The 19,438-nt window shown below is 41.9% G+C and overlaps 1 protein-coding gene across 6 annotated transcripts in view; it reads right to left on the reverse strand.

The window, feature by feature from the left end:
* Positions 1-2,762: 2,762 nt before the first annotated feature.
* pde4ca (phosphodiesterase 4C, cAMP-specific a) overlaps positions 2,763-19,438 on the reverse strand; it is a 49,001-nt gene continuing 32,325 nt past the window's right edge. For 5 of the 6 annotated variants that reach the window (XM_085141246.1, XM_085141245.1, XM_085141251.1 and 2 more), the window contains 15 exons: positions 11,589-11,780; positions 10,799-10,843; positions 10,265-10,301; positions 9,549-9,622; positions 9,398-9,450; positions 8,813-8,925; positions 6,035-6,128; positions 5,689-5,861; positions 5,486-5,584; positions 5,140-5,304; positions 4,947-5,046; positions 4,657-4,811; positions 4,424-4,546; positions 4,151-4,333; positions 2,763-3,822 (listed from right to left, as the gene is read on the reverse strand). In XM_085141246.1, coding sequence (XP_084997372.1) covers positions 3,322-3,822; positions 4,151-4,333; positions 4,424-4,546; positions 4,657-4,811; positions 4,947-5,046; positions 5,140-5,304; positions 5,486-5,584; positions 5,689-5,861; positions 6,035-6,128; positions 8,813-8,925; positions 9,398-9,450; positions 9,549-9,622; positions 10,265-10,301; positions 10,799-10,843; positions 11,589-11,780 — 2,107 coding nt within the window. In that variant the 3' untranslated portion in view covers positions 2,763-3,321. The remainder of the gene's footprint in view (positions 3,823-4,150; positions 4,334-4,423; positions 4,547-4,656; positions 4,812-4,946; positions 5,047-5,139; positions 5,305-5,485; positions 5,585-5,688; positions 5,862-6,034; positions 6,129-8,812; positions 8,926-9,397; positions 9,451-9,548; positions 9,623-10,264; positions 10,302-10,798; positions 10,844-11,588; positions 11,781-19,438) is intronic. The other variant, XM_085141247.1, reaches the window with a different exon arrangement.

Genomic DNA, 19,438 nt, shown 5'->3' on the forward strand with positions numbered 1-19,438 from the left:
GTCTTTACGATAAGATGTCTTTAAATACAACCATCTATCATCTTAATCTGTTATCCACTTAAGGTGACACGAGGCTGGAGCTTTCACAGAGCGAGATCCACCCTTTGGAAATTAGAACTGAAAATAAAATTAGCATTGAACAATGTTTGTCTGCAGTGTCACGTAGAAATGCATTCTCTTTGGAGCTACTTTTAAAAAAGCAGTAATCAGTACTCATTTCCTTTAAGTGATAAATGCATTTTTATGACTTGCTTTTCTCATAAAAGGAGAAAACGGGACATCACAAAGTGAAGAGCTTTTCCTTTATTGGCAAGGCATACAGTTCTAGTTGGACAGAGGGCTAACGCAGCCACAGTTAAACAGCAGAGTTGGATTGTCAAAGCTGCAGAGTTTCAGTTTATGACACACATTCATAAAAATCTCCACGCACAGAAATACTGGTCTTGGTTGGCTGTTGAGACTGTTCGAGAACGTGACATCTTCAAAGAGCTTTCAGATGAGCGCACGTACTCCGAGATCCTTTATGAACACGTGATGCGATCAGATCAGTGATGACAGAGGAAGACAGGCGATAGGACGTGATCCAGAAAACCCAGACGGAAATCTGTCACTCAGCAATTTTTACACCAAGAGAAAAGTGAGTATTTGCTCATGTATAATGTTATATTAGAAGTGAAAAGGAAAAGTTTCTCACACATGAAGCTACGTGTGAGTATTAAAACCTTAGACTAAAAAAAAGCTACTTCTCTGTCACATCGTTGCTGACAGGTAATACAGAAGCAATAAATAAACTGTACACAAAGTACTGTGAGGAAAAAGAACACAATGAATTAGTGACACACAGAGAGACACACACTGACTCTTTGCATGTTGTGCTGGTTATAATGTTGTTAAATAGTCCTTTGGTGTTGAAGGCATCTTTGAGAGTTGAGTCGTCGGCTACAGAAAGGATTGCACATGTTTTACTCCAGCATGTCAGTGACCAGAAAAAAATCCCAAGTTAAAAATAAGGCTTCAAAAAAACCAAAAAAAAAGGAAGAAAGAAAGCTCAGTCACACATTTAAAACATAAGTTACACTGTTTCATGGTAATAAAAAAGTTTCTCGACAGGATGAGTTTGGTAAGTTCTCTGCATTACTTTCATAGTGTTTGAATCCGGCAGCTAATGTCACGCATCTCAACAAAACACTTCTTTTACACAGTCAATTAGTTCATTATAAAAAGGACCAAAGAAAAGAAAAGACAAGACAAGACAAGACAAGGAACTTCAGCCCTTCTGAGCATCAATAGTCCAGCTCATCCAATTCAATTAAACTACCAGGCCGTCCGTCAACAGAAAAGTGCAGAAGTGTGAGAGAACCGTACAAAGTGCTTTGAGTTTTTTTCTTCTTTTTAGCAAATACTTCAAAAAGAAAAAGAAAGAAAAGAAAAAGAAAAACATGAGAAAGAAAACTCATTCACCCAGACAACAAACACGTCACTGTTTTAAGACAATATCAGTTACTGTTACGGTTCGAACAGGAGTTCAGTGAGAGAGAGAGAGAAAAAAGAGCAGAGACACTGAGGTCAGATTGGCACACTGGGTGCTACAATCAACCAACTTTATCAGTCACTGATGGAAAGTAGCCAGTGGCAAAATGGAAATTACAGTACGAGTTGTGTCATGCTTGCTTGGCACTTGTTTTGTCATTGACTACCGGCGTGTCCCTGTGGAGAGCAAAGTACTGATCAATGAGAGGGAAAAAAAGAGGGGAGAATCAGGCACAGGGAACTGGCTCTTTGTAACCTCCTGGGTTTTTACAGTTACAGCGATGCTAACATCTGTCATTACAACCTCATCGAGACACTGCCCTCATTAGTGCAGTAATCTATGCTAGTGGATGTTACCAAAAACACTATTTCAGTAGGTAGATGCTGTGTAGTAAGAATAATGGAACTCTAATAGCTTAATGTACTCGTAACTCTACTGTGACACATAGGTTTTTTTTGTTTTTATGTTTTTTTTTCCATGATGTCTGTGCTAGTTAGTGTTTCTCAGTCAAAAGCCTCCAATGAGTTCATGTTTTGGCTCGAGCCCTTAAAAACAGACAAAAACGAAGGCTACCTATGAACAAAACTGCAAAGTGCTAAAACTTGAAGGCAAACTGATAAAATGGGCGCCAAACATCAAATCAAATAAAAATAATCCAAACAATAAAGCAACAAAAACAGAAAAATAACCGACATTTTTTTGGGTAGTCCTACAGTTAAATATGTTTTCAATGTAAGAACTTGCAAATCATTTACCACAGTACCAGAATTTCGGTTCCACATGTGGACACTGGGAGGCACCATAAGCACAGCCCACATCGCTCTGTATGTAACTCCTAGAGCGCCTAACGCTACACTGACCCTGGCTCAGTTTTGTTGCTGACTATATCTCATTAAGATTATTAAAAATGGAAATAATACATCTGAAAACATGAGAAATAATATGCGGTGCCAGCTCAGTCGTTATAATCATTAAAGCAACTTTGCCTGCTGAGTACAATTAAATCGGCTGTGCAACACCAGCTGAAAGGAGTGCTACTGCATGTATACAAACACAGTGATAGAGTCACTTCAAATATCTGCTACATTTAAGGTGTCTTGCAAAAAAAAAAAAATCCTTCATAGCTCTTCTTTTTGAGCTATGAATTTGCTTACACTTCTTTCAAGTTTGCTGTTAGCTGTAGCTTCAATTTACTGTGTGTGAATCTAAATAACAGACAACTGAATTAAAAAAAAAAAACTTACTAAAAATTAAAAAACAAAAAAACCCCCAAAAGGCAGGCAAACCAGCATTTGCAAGTTTGGCAAGAAGTCTTAAAAGACTTTGTTGTGTTTTCGCAGTCATTCATCACTTCCTCGCTTCTTTCACACAAAAAAATACTCCGTTAGAGGAAGACACGTCTGTCTTTAGTTGTAGCGGACTTTAGGCTAGCTGGTAGAAAAGCGTGTATTTTTCTAACTTCTTATCGTCTCTGTGGAACTTCAGCCACAATTTGTCTGAGTGAGAGACACAGATTTCCTGTCCTTACTGGAACAGCGACTGGGCCTGTCTGTCTCTCTCCAGTGCAAGTGACTGCTGTGTAAAACTGCAGACTTTCTCAGTCCTCCCCCACAGCCTCCCGCACTCCCGTACTCCCCACCTTGAGTCCTGCTCTTAAACCCCATCTGCAGAAAAACAGAGGTGGTGGCGTTTGCTCGAAGCGGAAGGTGGGGTGTGACAGAGGGCGAGGCACTAAAATCAAGAATAATTAAACAAAAGAAAGTCGAAAGAGTCTAAACTATTGACTGGTGCTATGTGCCAATTCGAAAGCGTGGAACCCCAGAGACGCCTTCGTCCGTTTCTCTTTCTTCTGCCATATCTTTCTCCGAGTCTAAAGAAAACGTCCTGCCCGAGTCACTTGTAATCATTTTGGGAAGCCTTCGAGATGCAGGAGAGGCTGAATCGGATCTGTAGATTTCATGCCTCCTGCTGCTGCTGTGGCCCTCCTCTTCCTCAGGTGGACTCTCTGCCTCAGACTCCCCCTCTTCTTCTAAGGTCAGCTTAAACTGAAACTTGTCAGCAGAAGCAGACCCGCTACCCCGACCGTGTGCCGAAGCTTCCCCTGCAAAGGCATCTTCCTCCTCCTCCTCCTCCTCCTGGCCCTCTGGGTGAGGTGATGGGCTGTGGGGGATCATGCTCTGATACCACTCTCTGTTATCCTCCAGCGTGTCCAGGATGTCCTGCGCATCAGGGTGCACCAGGTCGCCCCATGTTTCCCACAGAGGATGAACGATGTAGTCGATGAAACCCACCTGAAAGAGAAGGCAATGTTTAAGACTGCGAATAAGAAACTCAGCAGTAATGCTTTGACTTAATCAAAGAACTCCATCTTTCCGTGAGCGGTTTTGTATTCGAACTAGTTTTCTTCCTGACGTCTACATCCATCAACCACAGGAAGCATGAAGCTAGATACGGCTAATTTTTACAGGCTGTCTCCCTATCATTAACATGAGGCTCATCATAAAATGTATTTTGAGGACCACTTCAGTGCCTTTTAGTTCCATTATATAAATCTAGACTGACAAAGATGAAAAATACATGAATTTGATTTTGAAGCTCGCAGTTTAGGTTATTCCCCACCTGGTTCTTTTCTACTGAAGCATTGTGCTTGTCGCACATGGGGCTGATCTCCATGCCTTTCTCTCTCTCTCTGTCTCCCTGTGTGAAGAACTCCACCATGATGCGGTCTGTCCACTGGCGGTACAGCTCGAGAGGTTTGGTCGGGTTACTCAGGTCTGCACAGTGTACCATGTTCTGAAGAACCTGCAGTGGCAAATTAAACAGGTGTTGTCACATGTCAAATATATAGTTTAGATTAGATTGATTCTATCTTTGTATAAAAAGAGTTCTCACCTGTATGCGATCTGAATAGTTGTCTAAAAGCAGGACTCCCAGGCTGGTGACTTTCTTAGTCTCCACCATGGTCTTCAGGTCCGCTAACAGGTTCATGTGTTTGGACATATCTGTGGCGAGCACCTGCAAGAACAACATTAAACACATTAAACCAAACAGAAGTCACTGGGTAAAAAGAAGGCTTAAGCTGAGATAGAGCTACTGCACGTCTACGATCTTAATGGTCCACTCACCATGTCGATGACCATTTTGCGAAGCGACTGACGCTGCTTTTTGTTGAGATTCTGAAAAATATCACAGTTGTCTTCCTGCAGAAGCTTAAAGCCTACAGCCAGGTGGTGATTCTCTAGCACTGACAAGTCATTGTACATCAGGGCCAGCTCTGAGTCTGAAGACAAAAAGGCATAAAAAACTTCAGCACTCTGAATGTAAAATAAATCACGATCTCGTCAGCTACATAGTTAAATACACTCAGCACCCACACACATTCAGATAATCCCCGCAGAGCTACGAGCAAACTCACTGGTGTTGATGAGAAACTGATTGGAAACTCCGGGGTGATCCACGTCGTGGATGGCGCTGGCGAACAGCGCAGCGAGGATCTCCAGATCAGTAAACACAGCCTTGGATGACACACAAAGAGAGACAGTTAGTTTTGTGTTTATGCGTGCGTGTATGTGAGGGCATCAACCTGGACTGTGTATTTGAGTGATTACCTCCAGTGCAGGTGTGGACAGCAGCACGTGTGTTGATTGGACCACGTCTGCAGCGTGGATGTTGTTGTGGTAGGCCACATCAGCATGATAGTGGTCCTCCAAAGTCATCACGAAGGTAATGAAAGTATCCACTGGAATCTTAAAGGACTTCAGCAGCTCACGTTCCTGCAACGGCAGAGGAGAGGACGGCTCATCCAAGGTAAAGATAAATAACTGATTACAAATTGTTTGCTAAGTCATTGCTTCATTGACTTCAGTAAATTCATTATGCACTTGTTTGCTGTGCCGTGTTTGAGGCAATAAAGTACAGGAGCCATACAGTACGCTGTGTGCTGTGATGTGGTACCTGGAAAATGGTGTACATGGTGACTGTGAGTGGGCGATTCCCAGAATACTCAGAGACCTTAAAGATGTCAATACCCCATCGATTTATATCCTCAAGTTCCTGTCAGTGAGAAAGTATAAATACGTATATTAAACAACATTCAGTATGTGGGAGGAAATAGAGAATTAGCCTCAGGGAAATAACAAATGAACTAGTCCTCACACCTTAGCTAGGAGTCCTTCCTGGCTAGCATTGACCCCAAATCGAGGAATGGTTGAAGGAGCGAGGCTGGGACTGTGGGTGGCCTTCTTCACACCGCTGATCTGGGACATAGGACGCTTTTTCTTGTCTTTCTCCTTGGTCGGGGGAGACATGATGTCCATGTCATGTTGTTTCTCTGCCAGGGAAAGTCATCCAGTTCACAGCGATGAAAACAGAAATGCACCACTAACACTAACTTTCCTGCTGTCATGCATTTCAACTACTCCTGTCTGAGCACTGTCCTGTGATTTACATGCATATCTACATGTATGTGCAGCAGTGTGTAGCGTACAAAGACGGCATATTTACCCAGAAAGGTGCTGGAGATGAATTCAGACACCTGGTTCCCTGAGCGGCTGGTTTCTGACAGCTGGCTGAGCTCTCGGTTCAGCATCCTCTTGAACTGAGGACAAACACATGCAAGCATCAATGAGCTTGATCAAACACTCTGTTTGCTAAACTGTGGACAGACTAGGTTGGATCAACTCAGCCGCCTGCTGGAACAACAGTTATCTCTTAACAACAACATAGAAAAGAAACACTTTACAAGCAAATCACTCTCTCTGCAAACGGTTCAGTCAAATACAAGGTAGCAGATGCCACAGATCATACTGATATAAGACGTGTTGAGTCTCAGAGAAAGTCAGAAAACAAGCAACACGTAAACCTCAGGGAGTCTCCTACCCTCCCACCCAGTTCATCCCTCTCCTCCCCTCTCCTCACCTGAATGAACATCAACGAGATGGAGATGAAATAAGTCACTTCTGGCATTTCAGCGTAAAGTCAAGCATGGGAGCAAAAATAAAACGAGTGAGCTCTCAGGTTTAACACGCCTGTTCGACAGAGCTGCCTGTCTCGGAAAAATCCACCAGCGAGTGCTGCAGAAGCTTTGATTATAAGTCTGTGGAAGAACAGGAGAATCGAAGCATATGTATGTGGGAATGCTGCTGGATGCCAGGATGCAAGGCAGAGAAGGCAGACTCTCCCCGACTCTCCCTCATTCACTCAGTTACTGCCTGCTCACTATGTGTGTAAACAGAGGGAGAATGGGGTACTCTAATCTCCACCTCCTTTCAAAAATGCCTAAGAATAGCAGCCAATCAGACGCCCGCTGCAGCAGCGTGTGGCGAAACAGAGAGCCGTCATTGGCCATGAGACATACACAGTAGGCAGGGCAGAGTGAGGTTGTGAGACACACCATGTGCACCCAGTTTGAAGGTATGAAGGAAAAGCTTTGAATGGATGGGGAGGAGGGTTCATTCTTGTAGCCAAAAATAAAAATCATACATCACGCACCACAGAGACTTGGGTGCCCTGACCATTAACACAATCAGAGGAACAAAAGACAAAATGCTTTGACAAAGAAATGCTTAAAGCGGGCTCCAAAAGTTCACTCACAGCTAAATCATGCTCAGACAGCAGACAGAAAATATTAAAGGATAAGTACAGTGGCCTTAATGTTAAGCTGATTTATTCACTTTTATACAAAATTCAAACTTGGTAGTAATTACCATCAGAGGAGGAAAAAAATGCCTATGCGGCATGTAAAAAGCTCTTTCTTAAGTACCCTACTCACATATAAATAACTCAGTGATTAAAAGAGGTTGCACGATTCCTCGAAGACCCTTTATAGGGTCAGTAAAGATCCAGTTTAACAAAGCGGTTTGATAAGGTCGTCAGGGATGCAGAAACATTGTTCACTTCAGCCTCCCATGCACCTGTCTTTGTTCCCAAGGGCCGGCATGGATAATTCTTCCCCAGTGACTGAAGCAGCTCATTGACTGATCTGCAGCAATTGTGGGGGCTGGGGAGAGGAGTGGGCGTGGGGGGGGTGCCTCCAGCGAAACTCCCCTCCGCTGCCACGTGAGTGCGTGACGTGTGGAATGGTGTATGCATGAAGATGGAAGCAGGCGCGGTACGTGATAGGTTAATAATGTATTTCACATTTATGTGATGAGAAGAGGTCTGTTTCCTTATGTTTGGACGCTTCTATGAAGTGGGTGTTTGTGAGTGCTGATCGGAGAGGAGAGGGAAGGATGGAGGAAGCATGCACGGTGAGGATTCCATTTCATCCAGTGCAACATCTCTCCCACTCCCACTCCCACTCCCACTACTCATTCACATGTTTCTGCATATGATTCAGGGAAAAAGGTGTGTCCCTGTTTCTAGTCCCCATCTGCATGCCGGGAATCATCCTATGCATGTAACCTTCTTCCATCTGCGGACAGATGGGGGCTTCTATTCATATTTTCATGATGGATTCTTTGTGTTAATGAGCTTTCAGCTTGGTTAAAGCATCGGTGATGGTAATTGTATTTACAGCAGGCCACACACAATCCTTGGGTTTAGTGTCGTATTTGGGGCCTTTTCTAATTCGGGCAGGAAAAAAGCACAGCCAAAGAATACATCCATTCATAAAGCATGGAAATGAACATGCCTCATGTACTGTCTATATTATCCATTCTAAAAAGAAATCGGATGCATTTCATTTCAAAAAGGGGAAATGACAACAGTAAGCTGGAAGAAAATGACCGCACGGCTGCAGATTGAGCACCTTTCCCAGCGGTGAGGTCTAAAAATAGACATATACAGGGATAACGGCATAATCAGCCTCCAAGGTTTGTTCTCTGGTGCTTTCTATACCAAAAGCCCTCGAAAATATACAAGGACAGTCCAATAAGCTTCCAACTTGCAATTAGAGCAAGACCAGAGGACCCTGTCTTCAAAACTCCATCTCTCTGACCCTCATACGTCTTTTAAGCAACTACAGCAGATGTTTAAGCTCCCAACCTTGCACTTAATTCATTTTCTACAACTGCAAGATTTTTCATTGGACCATGTCGTGTCCATCATGTGGAAAACCTGTTGGTTACGTATCCACCGTGTTCTGAATATCCCACACATACCACAGTTTTCCACAAAATATTCAAACAGGCTTCACTCGTGTGTGTGTGTGTGTGTGTGTGTGTGTGAAATGTCCAAAAGAGCAACAAACTTTCATCCAGTCTTTCAGTTGCTTAGATTACCAGCTTCTAAATGTCTAACTCAGCAGGCTGTTGGTAGTGTGTTAGTGTTTTGTTAAAGTACCTTGGTGGAAGCCATCTCACTGACAGAGTGTCGGGTTTTCAGCGTCTCTAGTTGCTCCAGACACCAGTCCAGCTCATCTAGAGTCTCTATGGCCAGCTGCTGGTGAGGCTCCTCTGTATGTATATCACACACACACATATATATATATATTAAATTTCATCGGGGGGAATGTTTAAAAAAAAAAAAGTACCCAAATACTGTTCCTAAACTTTTATTTTCTATATTTGAGAAGGAAAGTATTTCCCTCTCAAATATTGAGCTGCATTTTGTTTCATAGTAATTGTATCCATGGGATGAGGATACAAGTGACTTACAATAAGCATTAAAAAATCATCATTACAGGCACATGGCTGGATTACTTGCCCACCACTGGATTTCATGTGTTGGTGAACAACAGTTGCTTACTAATTAAACAGCTGTGATGTGTTTCCAGTAACCCAGATTACCCAATTCACAGATTTAATCGTGTTAATATCCTTGCCATCTGTGTGTGTTTGTGTGTGTTTTTTGTTTGTTTGTTTGTTTTTTAGCCAGTGTGTATTTTGGGCTAATAAGTAAATATCTCATTCCAAAGCCGCTACCAACCTGCGAGGCTGGTCTTGCACATGGATGGTGGGTTGCTGCCTGAAGATCGCGTTCTGTAGACAGAGACCATCCAAAGTGAGCATATTAAAGACACAAGTCAGGTGTGGTGGTGAAAGAGCAAAAAGACTTAGGAAGTCTCCAAAAAGCCTACTTGCTGGCCGTGCGATCTTGCTGGTCGGTTATGACGGCGAAGTTACTTCGGACTGTCCTCAGGCTGGCGAGGACCTACGAGAGGAACAAAGGAGTGAATGTACGAGTTCATCAAATGACGCATTTGTAATGTGATGAAGTGTAGCTTTAAATGCTCATAAAAGATTCGACTTTCATTGAACAAGAGCTTCTCAACACAAATCACTGACTATCATTTGATACTGTGGCTCTCCACTCTTGGCAGATGTGCTACCCAAAGGCATCCCCCACTCCCTTTCTGATGTTTTCATAGCATCACTGACACTCCTCTAGGTCACGTCTGCCACTGCATCTGTCACCAAACACTGACTCAGCATGAGGAGAAAGCCCACAGAGTATCAGATGTCCAGACTTGATCCATGCATGAGCCTTATCTGCCACCATGCATATCTTAAACAGCATGATCCAGCAGTATTGGATTCTCAGCTCCTTTCACTGTGTAAAGTGAGCACAGGAGTGACGCACATCCCACGCAAGAGCTAGGCAACACCAGCGGGATGCTGATCCTGTCGCAGGGCCAACATGATCCTGAGGGGATGTTCCGGTAGAGCACTAAAGCCCAGTCTCATACCATCTGGAGGCTGTTTTTTTTTCTTTTCTTAATTTGTCCATCTGCCAAATTTTCAAATAACACAATAAGTAAAACAGGCTGACTGGAAAAGATTTCAGAGGACTCACCTGTGCAAACGGTGTGACTATCATGTCTTCTGTATGTCTGCAGAAAAGACACACAAGAGGAAAAAAAGCATGAAAAAACACAAAATACTGAGAAGCTCAACCATAAATCCCTAAACTGTGATACCAAAGAGTGATAAAAAGAAACCTTCCTCGTATCTATTATAGTTTATTCTAATTTATTAAAGACATGCACTGCATCTAGTGAGGCCGGTGAGGAAACAGTCTGGGTGAGGTGGAAAGGGTGGGCGACACGTTATGAACAGTTAAATATGAGTAAATAAAAACAAAAGTGTGTTATTATACTTGACTCCGCTCTGATTAAGCATCGCATGCAAGAACAAACAAAACAGAACGGGGTGTTTTAGAGAGCCTGACAGGGGTCACAAGAGAGGTTTTTGATATTTAGTCATCGGGAAAAAGGAGGGAAATGATCATGAAGCCATCCAGAGGGAATGCAGAAGAGGCCTTCAGGGGACAGAGCCAGTGTGGGTTTATTTTCGCCCTAATTTATTTTGTTTATCATGTTCTTCTCACCGAGATGACAACCAGTTGACTTCCCAATGCTTCAAGCTTTCTTCCCTTTAAAAACAGATAGGCAAGAGGTTGAAGAAATCTGTGACTGCTTCAATTACAAAACTGAAGGTTTTCTTTCTTTCTCTTTTTTTTTTTTAGATAGCATGAAATCTATAATGTCTTGCTTGGGGATGTAACTGAGACACACAGAAAAACAAACAAAATATTCCTTTCTTTAGAATCCCAGTGGAATAGATTTGACATTCGGGCACTTTGTGATGGGAAAACAGCTGCAAGCAATACATAGCATGTCCTAATAAAGTCTTTGAGAAAGCTCAATCTTCTCAAGGTGGACCCTTTTTAACAGTCCTCCTCACTCTATGAAAAACAAGTAAAAAAGTTAAACTGCGTGATCATTTGGCTTCAGAACTCAAACTGCAAACAGGTAAGGGAGCCAGCACGTAAATCGAGGCACAATACTGCTTCTCCAGCCCGGAAACCTCTGAGCTCAAACAGATAGAGAAGAACAGAAAAGCAGAAATGCAAATATGATCCATGTGATCCTAGTGGTATCCCTTTAGGATAAAAAGCACAGCATCAGGAATGGCTGTTGATACTTTGAAAACGTTTACCCGTGTTTTTCAGATGTAAAAAGCTCTTTTTTACTTTTAGAGAACTTGATATCAACAGATTACTACATTTAAAGCAACAAGATTCCTAGGCGGGGCATTGGATTTATCCAAAGGGATTGTTTTAGGCCCCTCTCAATACATAGAGACAGAGGATTAACAGTTTCAACTGGTGGACTTACAGGTCACTGGCAGTGGAGGAGTTTCTGGAGGGACCTTTGGGTGAAAGGTCAAAGTCGGAGTCAGAGCGGTAGAGGAAAGATTCCCTCCGCTGGCTGTGAGGGAAATTGGTCGGTCGGGCCAGACCGGAGTTAGGGCTGGCCTGAGGGTCCAGTGGGCTGCGTCCCACAGACAATCCATTCTCCACATCAAAACTAAGAAGACATAAATGCAAAGAGAATTTATTAAGGTTAGATGGCTTAAGAGGCTATTTAGGAATTTACCAGCTTGTAGATTTGGTCAGGAAAGGAAATAGAAGAAATGAATCCATCCAAACTGTCCATGCTTCCTGGAAAGCTTGTTTTTCCATTCTTAGACACACAGTGCCATGAAATATCTCCCACAGAATATCTGCAATGTGTGCATTCATGTGTACAACAGCTGGTGTGTATGAATATATCCCTGAGTCTGTCACACAAATACAGTTCAGCACTTTGTGACTGTTTGCAGCATCAGGCAGGAGCAACCGAAAACCAGCTGTCAACAGCATTATTGGAAATACACCGAGTGGCTGGTCAGCATGCACTGAGGTGAGAAAACGAGCTCCATTAAGAGCTGCAGGCGGTATAAATGTAACAGCCATAAAATAAAAAGAATAGGGGAGAATAAATGTGGGAATAAGCATTTCCCTTCAGACCAAACTGACAGACAAACTTTTTACAAACTTCTAGTTACAAGTTAACCAGACTGCTGCTCCTCTGGTGCCAATAACATGGACACAGTTAGTAAAAGATGGAATATTCATATCTAAAACATCGCTACAGACCTTATAAGGACTCCTATCACACAAGCTTTCACTCTGATATTGTCCTTTCTTGAAGAGGAAATAGTGTAACATAGAAGTAAAGACCACAATAAGAACTCAAAATTCAAATTTAGAAGGGTGACAAAAAGGATAAGACATTGTGATATATGTGAGCTCAGCTCACAGCTCAGGAAGTAAGCTAAAATCAGCACCACAATTCAAGCCGAGCAACAATGGTGGATAAGAAAACACATCCAAGTCAGACTGAGACCAAAATGAGGAGGTGATGAGATCCAAAGAGGAAGAATAGCTCTCAGCACTGGCGGCTGCATGCAATGCTACAGCTGATTTATAAATAGGATAACTAACCGCTAAAATCCATTAAGTGTGTTATTAGAGTGATCCAAAAAAGAGCAGCTGATTGGCAGGATGGACCCATTTTTCATTATTAATATATTTAACATTAAAAGATATTATAGCATTTGACACAGCGAATCAAGCGAAACCTGAGGCTGTCAGGCAGCCAGCCTGGACGTACTTGAACTCCACGGCTACACAATCATCATGCAGAGAAACAGTAAAGGCATGAAATGTGTTTAAATAATGTGATGCTCTCGTGATACAAGTATGTGTATGTGTCCGCGTGTACATACAGATGAATCTGACTGTGAGCGAACAGCAGAGATAAAAATAGCAGCACAGTAGTGACGTGGGTTACACGAGAGAGGCGAGTCTAAAAATAGCACAGCGCCAGGTGAAGAGGAGTTCCTCCTGAAAAACACTGTCTGACTACAGAGGAAAACAACAAACGAAGGCACGGCAAGGTCCTTCTTCACAGTCTAGGCATGTTTCTCCTGTGATCTACATTTCTACTTTCCCACAGCGTTGCTCTGAGCCTCGGAGACTTTCGGCCAGCAGCTCCGTTTGGCAACGCATCTCCTTTTGCTAAACAGCGTGAGAAGCTCCAGAACAGAAATCCACACTTTAGTAAAACAACCATTAGCAGAACATGAAGGATTTTGCAAGGGCAGATGCTGAGACACACTTGATCCCTTTCAAATAAACAGAATGGGGAAACCAATATTTCAAAATAAAAATCTCATGGCGTAGGTATGGGTTCCAAAGTGTTAGAGAATAATAACACACAAACCCAAAATGTCAGTGATACGATTACCACAAAATCAGATTCTTGTGCAGCTGTGTGGGGTCTAGAGTGTAACAAAATGCCCACATTGAAAGACGTTAACAACTGCCATGTCGCATATATACTCGCTGTACACTGTGTTGCATACAGCAGTTGATGCTCGGTTTAAACGTTCGACTTCAAAGTGACCATGGCTACACGCCTACCTGCACCAAGTTGTTGCCATTCGACTGGCAGATGTTTCCATTAATAAACAGTTGAAGAGGTGTAGCTAACAAAGTCGGAGGTCAGTGAGTGCACAGTATAGAAGGTGGGGAGTAATAATGTGTTTTTCACATGGTCAACAGTTTTTGACATTTGACACAACTTGAGCAAAACCACAACTATCTGCTGGGCCTATGAATGACTACCTTTTACTCCAATCCATGAGCGATTGACCAACTTTGGTATTTGCAGAGTTGTGCTGCTACAATCCAGCCTTTACAGTTGCATGAAAACACTGCATTCATTCCTCTCAATCCTGCTGCGTTCTGCAGTACTCTCCCCCCCAAGACGTTGGTGTGTTACTGGCTATTACATAACAGCAGAAGCTGATTTCCATGTGACAGATTCAGACACACTGACTGCATCACAGAAGTCCAGGGACTCAGATAATAAGGCCAAGACTAAAATGTCAGACAGTACAGTGGGACTGTGCCAGCGTGGCTGCCTGAGTGCACGAATGACAGACTGGCTGTGTGTGCAAGGGGTAAAAAAAAAATCATAATTTTATGTGTAAATAATACAAACAATGAGTCCCAATGATGTACGCCTACAACGTGTGTATTTTAATCTCAAATTACTGAGGTGAGGAGATGGTCACGCTCTCCTCACCTTTTCATGTTTCCAGTTTAACCCATCTCTCTCATCGTATCTCTGTATTAATGCTGCTCTCCTCGCGCGCTCTGATTATGAATCTGTTTGTATTTCCACACGTCTCTGTCTGTGCAGCTAAATTTAACCTCCGCTCGCATGTGAATCCAGAAAGGCAACACTGCAACTAAAAATAACCTTCAGGTAGAATTCAGAGCCCTCCTCTCTCTCTTTCGCTCTCTGTTTGCCATCTCCGCCTCACAGAGCAGCAGATTCTTCCCTCCATTCATGAATATTTATGGAGGAGTTTCTATTTGAAGCCGATACCGAGCTAAAATTAGACCGCGGATCAAAATACCGCCTACGCCATTCCCCCACTGCTTTTTTTTTTTCACTTCCAGTTTTTCTCTCTTTATCTCTCGCTGAGCTGTTGTGAGCTCAGTGCAGGGAAGGGAATCCTGACTCACTCGTGACACTTCACTGCTCACCTAGTACTCCAGCAGACAAAACACGTAGTATTTTTGCATTGTGAAATCACAATCTTCTAGTTGTTGTTCATACAGTTTTATAACAAATCCTTTAATTTATGTGGCAAAAAAAAAAAGAAAAAAGGGGGGGGAAAGTAGCTGTTACCATGGAAACAAGCGATGGAGATCTAAATAGGTGATAAAGTAAAACAATAACTCAAAAACACATGCTATTTTTGAAAAGAAATGTTGTTGTTGAGGCTGTTAAGTTGTGAGTTACGGATTTTATAATTATAATTGTGATATTCTATATTCGGAAAAAATGAAAAAAGCCGTTTACAGTTTTTCCTGTAATGTCGTTTCACAGTAAGAACAGTGCAACCAGAATATTCCAGTATTTTCTGCACACCTCCAATGTGCACGATCTTTAACTATACAGTTAACAAAATGTGCATTAAATCTGTCAGCTGAGACATTCTGTAGTCCTAAGAGGTCAAAGGTCAAGGTTCAAGCTCAGTGTGCGCATCGTCTGAACAGGAAGCTCCCACAGAAGCTCCGTGGCTGGTTGGTCTTCAGAAATGACTCCTCCATTGTCTTTTTGTTTTTCACAACTGGCACCCACCCACCCGCCTGCCCACCTCTCCTCCTTCTCCGGCACCCTTCCCACTCTCCACTCTTCTCTGCTCCAAGAATAAAAAAAGAGATTTTTAAAAAATATCCCTGTTAGTGTGGGAAGGTGTTAATTATAGTCCCGATAAAACTGGTGATGAGTGATAGCTAACGTGTATTTTAGGTTCTTCCTGCCGAATTAAAATAATCTATTCATTCACTCTGAGGACAGAGTCCCTCTGCTGGGCCTTAGTGAAACTGCTACAGCCAGTCAATGTTCATGTCTGAACAGAGAAAACTAAGGCATGTTATTCATTTAATAATTTATTATTCAGATATTTGTATCATTGTAGCTTTAGCACAGACAAAAATGCATTCTGACGATTTTGGGGCGGGTCTTTGAACTTGCACATTGTATGCATTGTAAAATAATGAGGTAGAGACGAAATTTTCTGCAGATAAATCAAATTAATCACTGAACAAAAACCCGAGCTACTTTTGTTCTTAATTATTGCCACACTGTAAAAAAAAAAAACCCTGACTGAAAGGTTTTTCTACGTGTAGAGACGGTGAAAATAAAATCTCATATAAAAGCTAAAAAGCCATCTGAAATGCGTAATGTGCCACCTGTTTGAGATTGGATATGGTTAAATAGAACCATCCTAATTTGGCATCCGCATTCGCACACCAAGCTTCAAAGGTGGACATGAATGAACATGCACTCGCACACTTAATTACTTCTCCTGTCTAAAGACCAATTAGAGCCAGCATTCCTGGACAAGGCAAAGACTTTTAGTTAAAAAAAAAAAAAAGGTGTAAAGAGAGAGGTGTTACCATGTTTGTTATTTAAGTGGTTGGCTGGTAACAAGTGTGATTGATGGCAACCTGTCAGTGGCCCTGATACTTGACACCCCGCCTGCGTCACCGCCTGTCATGGCAACGTCAATCCCATCTGGGGAGCATTAAAATACAGGAGCAACGGCGAGCGAGAGAGGGAGAAAGCAAGGGCGAGATAGGCCTGTAAACCAGGGCAAGCTGTCATCTGAACCTTCATTCATCACTCCCAGGCCTTTGCTGTGACACAGCCAGAGGTAGAATTAGTTACACCAAAGCCGAGCTGCGCGACGAGCTGGGACGTTTATTCAAACGCTGTTTAAACTGATGCACAGAGCATTCGCTTCATGCAAGAGAAAATCGTGCTTTTGTAAAACTTGGGAGATAATCTGAAATGATTTCTAGTATGCGACAATGTGTCAGTGTGAAACAAAAACAACAATGCTGTGAAATTATTACAGCACAAGAGGCACGAGAGACATTCTCCGCCCGGCTTGAGTGAGACCACAAAGTTCACACCAGCAACTGAGAGTCCACACGCTGTAGCTCAGCACACAGAACAATGGGAACAAAGGGAGAACAGATGTGGTAAAAGTGGTCACAGTAGAAATCCACAGAGGTGATTTTGAGTATGAATTACATAAGTAATCGGTTTGTGTTCTGGGATAAATGTTGGTTTTGTGTGGCCCTTCACACACACAGCCAGGACCACCCTGTTGTTTGTCTTGCGCGTCTTCTTCTTCTGTTCTGTAACATCATGTTACTGAATCTGGCCGTGAAGAAACCCGATGGAGGAGGTATGTGTTTACATGTCGACAGTGTAGCTAGATTAACTCACAATTGCCTTATCCTTTTTCCCAGAGCACCAGCTGCAATCCATCTGTGAAAGTACACTTATATTTTCATTGGTTTCTTGCATCTTCTAAATATTTTCTAAAAGCAATGTCATGATTATTTTATAAATCTGATTATGTTATACACTGTGGGTGGCTTAAATGGAGTATGGTAAAACAATAAACACGTCTCATGGAAAATGTTTCCCTTTTCCATGAGTACATCTTATCAATTTACCTTCTCAACCATGCTCTGGAATATGGCGCAGTTAAAGTAGTGTGTTTGAACATCATGCAAGGACATTTGCCTTGAATTGAAGATGATAAAAATTCTAAGCACCCAAGAAAATCCACCAAGTAATGGCTCAAAAAGAAAAGGGGTTCATGGAGAGGACTGGACTTAAATGCTGCGAAATGTGGATTTTAAACAGAAAAAACAAACAAAAAAACCTCTTTGACTTGTCAGATCACTAAATGAATGTTGCATGAAAGAGTGGTGAAATAAATATCAGACACAGGTCTGACAAATTATGCAAAAAGCCTACAGGAAGTAAGTTATTTATATCTCAGTTGGCCCAAAATAAGCTTCTGAGGCTATAGGGTGTACAGTTTCTACAGAAGAACACTAAATCTATTGAGATTTTGATATTGACTGAAAAAAGCTTGTGGTGTTTCACAGAGGATCAAATGTTCCTCATTTCACATGACTGTATAATAAAGGCACTCACAACAGATTTAAGGAAAGTAACTTATCAGCTGTCTTGTCTGTCGTGTCACTGACAACTGACTTGAGGACCATTAACCAAAAAAGGGAACAGCCTTGTGACAATTAGCCTAGCTAAACTTAGCTTAGCATGAAAACAAACAAAACGAGCATTTAATCTCATTCAAGGCTCTGTGCTGGACTCATGTTTTAGTTGATAGGACATGTTTATTAGTGAGTTTTACAGGAGCTTATAAGTAGATTTTGTGCCCCTTAAGCAAAGTTAGCTTCTGAGCTAACGTTCAACAACAAAGCAAACGTGTATTTCTCAAAAAGCCAAATTAGCATTTAGCTGAATAAGCTAAATATGTAAGAATTTGTTTCTCTGTTCCTGAATAATCCTCCTAAAACACACACACAGACGCTGTAGATCTTTCTCAAACCATACAGCAAAGCAGCACAGACATCTAAACCAGAGTGCAGCTGTGACTGCTTAAGAAAGTTGTGAATAGCAACACAAACAATAACCTTTTAGCTATTTTCACACTTTACAGCCAACAAAAACAGGCCCAGCAGGTCAGCCTCTGAGCGACAGAGGAGAGCTAATTATAGACATTGTGCATTGGTAATACAGATGTCTAACCACTGTTCAGAATGAAGTGAACCAGTAAAAACTGGTTTTAAAAGTGTGTAATCCAATGTAGAAGACACACAACAAAGACAGGGACTCAGAATCATTTGCCTTATCTTGTCATTGTCTTAAAAAATGAAGACCCAACCTATACTTAGATTATTACCTGCTGAATAATTAACATTTGGTTTAGAAGAGGTAAACTTACAATTTCCTAGATGACGTAAAAGCTTTTGTACAGACATACTGTAAGAAGTTACTATTCTAGCTAAGGAAACAGAAGACTTCACATTTAATGTGATTAACTATTAACCTAAAACAATGCATGATTTCTAAAGAGGCAACCCTAGATAGTCCTATAGAGGAATATATCTGTTAACACTAAAATTAACAATTACCATCAGCTAATTTCAAGCAACAAAAGGGTTTGGAAGTCAGTATCCGTAAGTATATAGTTAGCATGTTGTTAGATTATTCTTGTTATGTCTGTAAGGAAAATCTGAACGGTTCTTGCAGGCAAGGAAAAATTCTTGGAAGGTGACTATCTAGTAATCTATCTAGTATCATAACTCACTTAGCTTCAACCTTATTTTCTGGTAGGTCCAGCACTGATTGCTCGGAAATGACTGTGTGCAAAGTCTGGAAGGATGGATTCCCTCCTCACTACGGTCAAGGTGAATAACTAACAGGATTTATACATATATCACACTCATGCAGTATTACATTACATTTGTCAAACAGCATTTATTTAACTTAGAGAAAATGAGTGTCAGAGGTAAAACACAGCAGGTTCCTCAGGACTTTCCCTCTGATGGCTTCAGTCACCCAGCTGTCTTCCCCCAATTTTTTTCTTCCTTTGAAAAACAATATAAAGTCTAGATGTGGAGCTCTGATACCGTTTACAATGTGAAATGACTGCCGAGGACAATCTTGCTGTCAGTCATCAGTTAGCTGATACAGTGTAGGCGGTGGTGAGGTGTCACAATCAGAGGTGC

This window comes from Neolamprologus multifasciatus, chromosome 18, assembly GCF_963576455.1.
Source record: "Neolamprologus multifasciatus chromosome 18, fNeoMul1.2, whole genome shotgun sequence".
NCBI classification, from domain to species: domain Eukaryota; kingdom Metazoa; phylum Chordata; class Actinopteri; order Cichliformes; family Cichlidae; genus Neolamprologus; species Neolamprologus multifasciatus.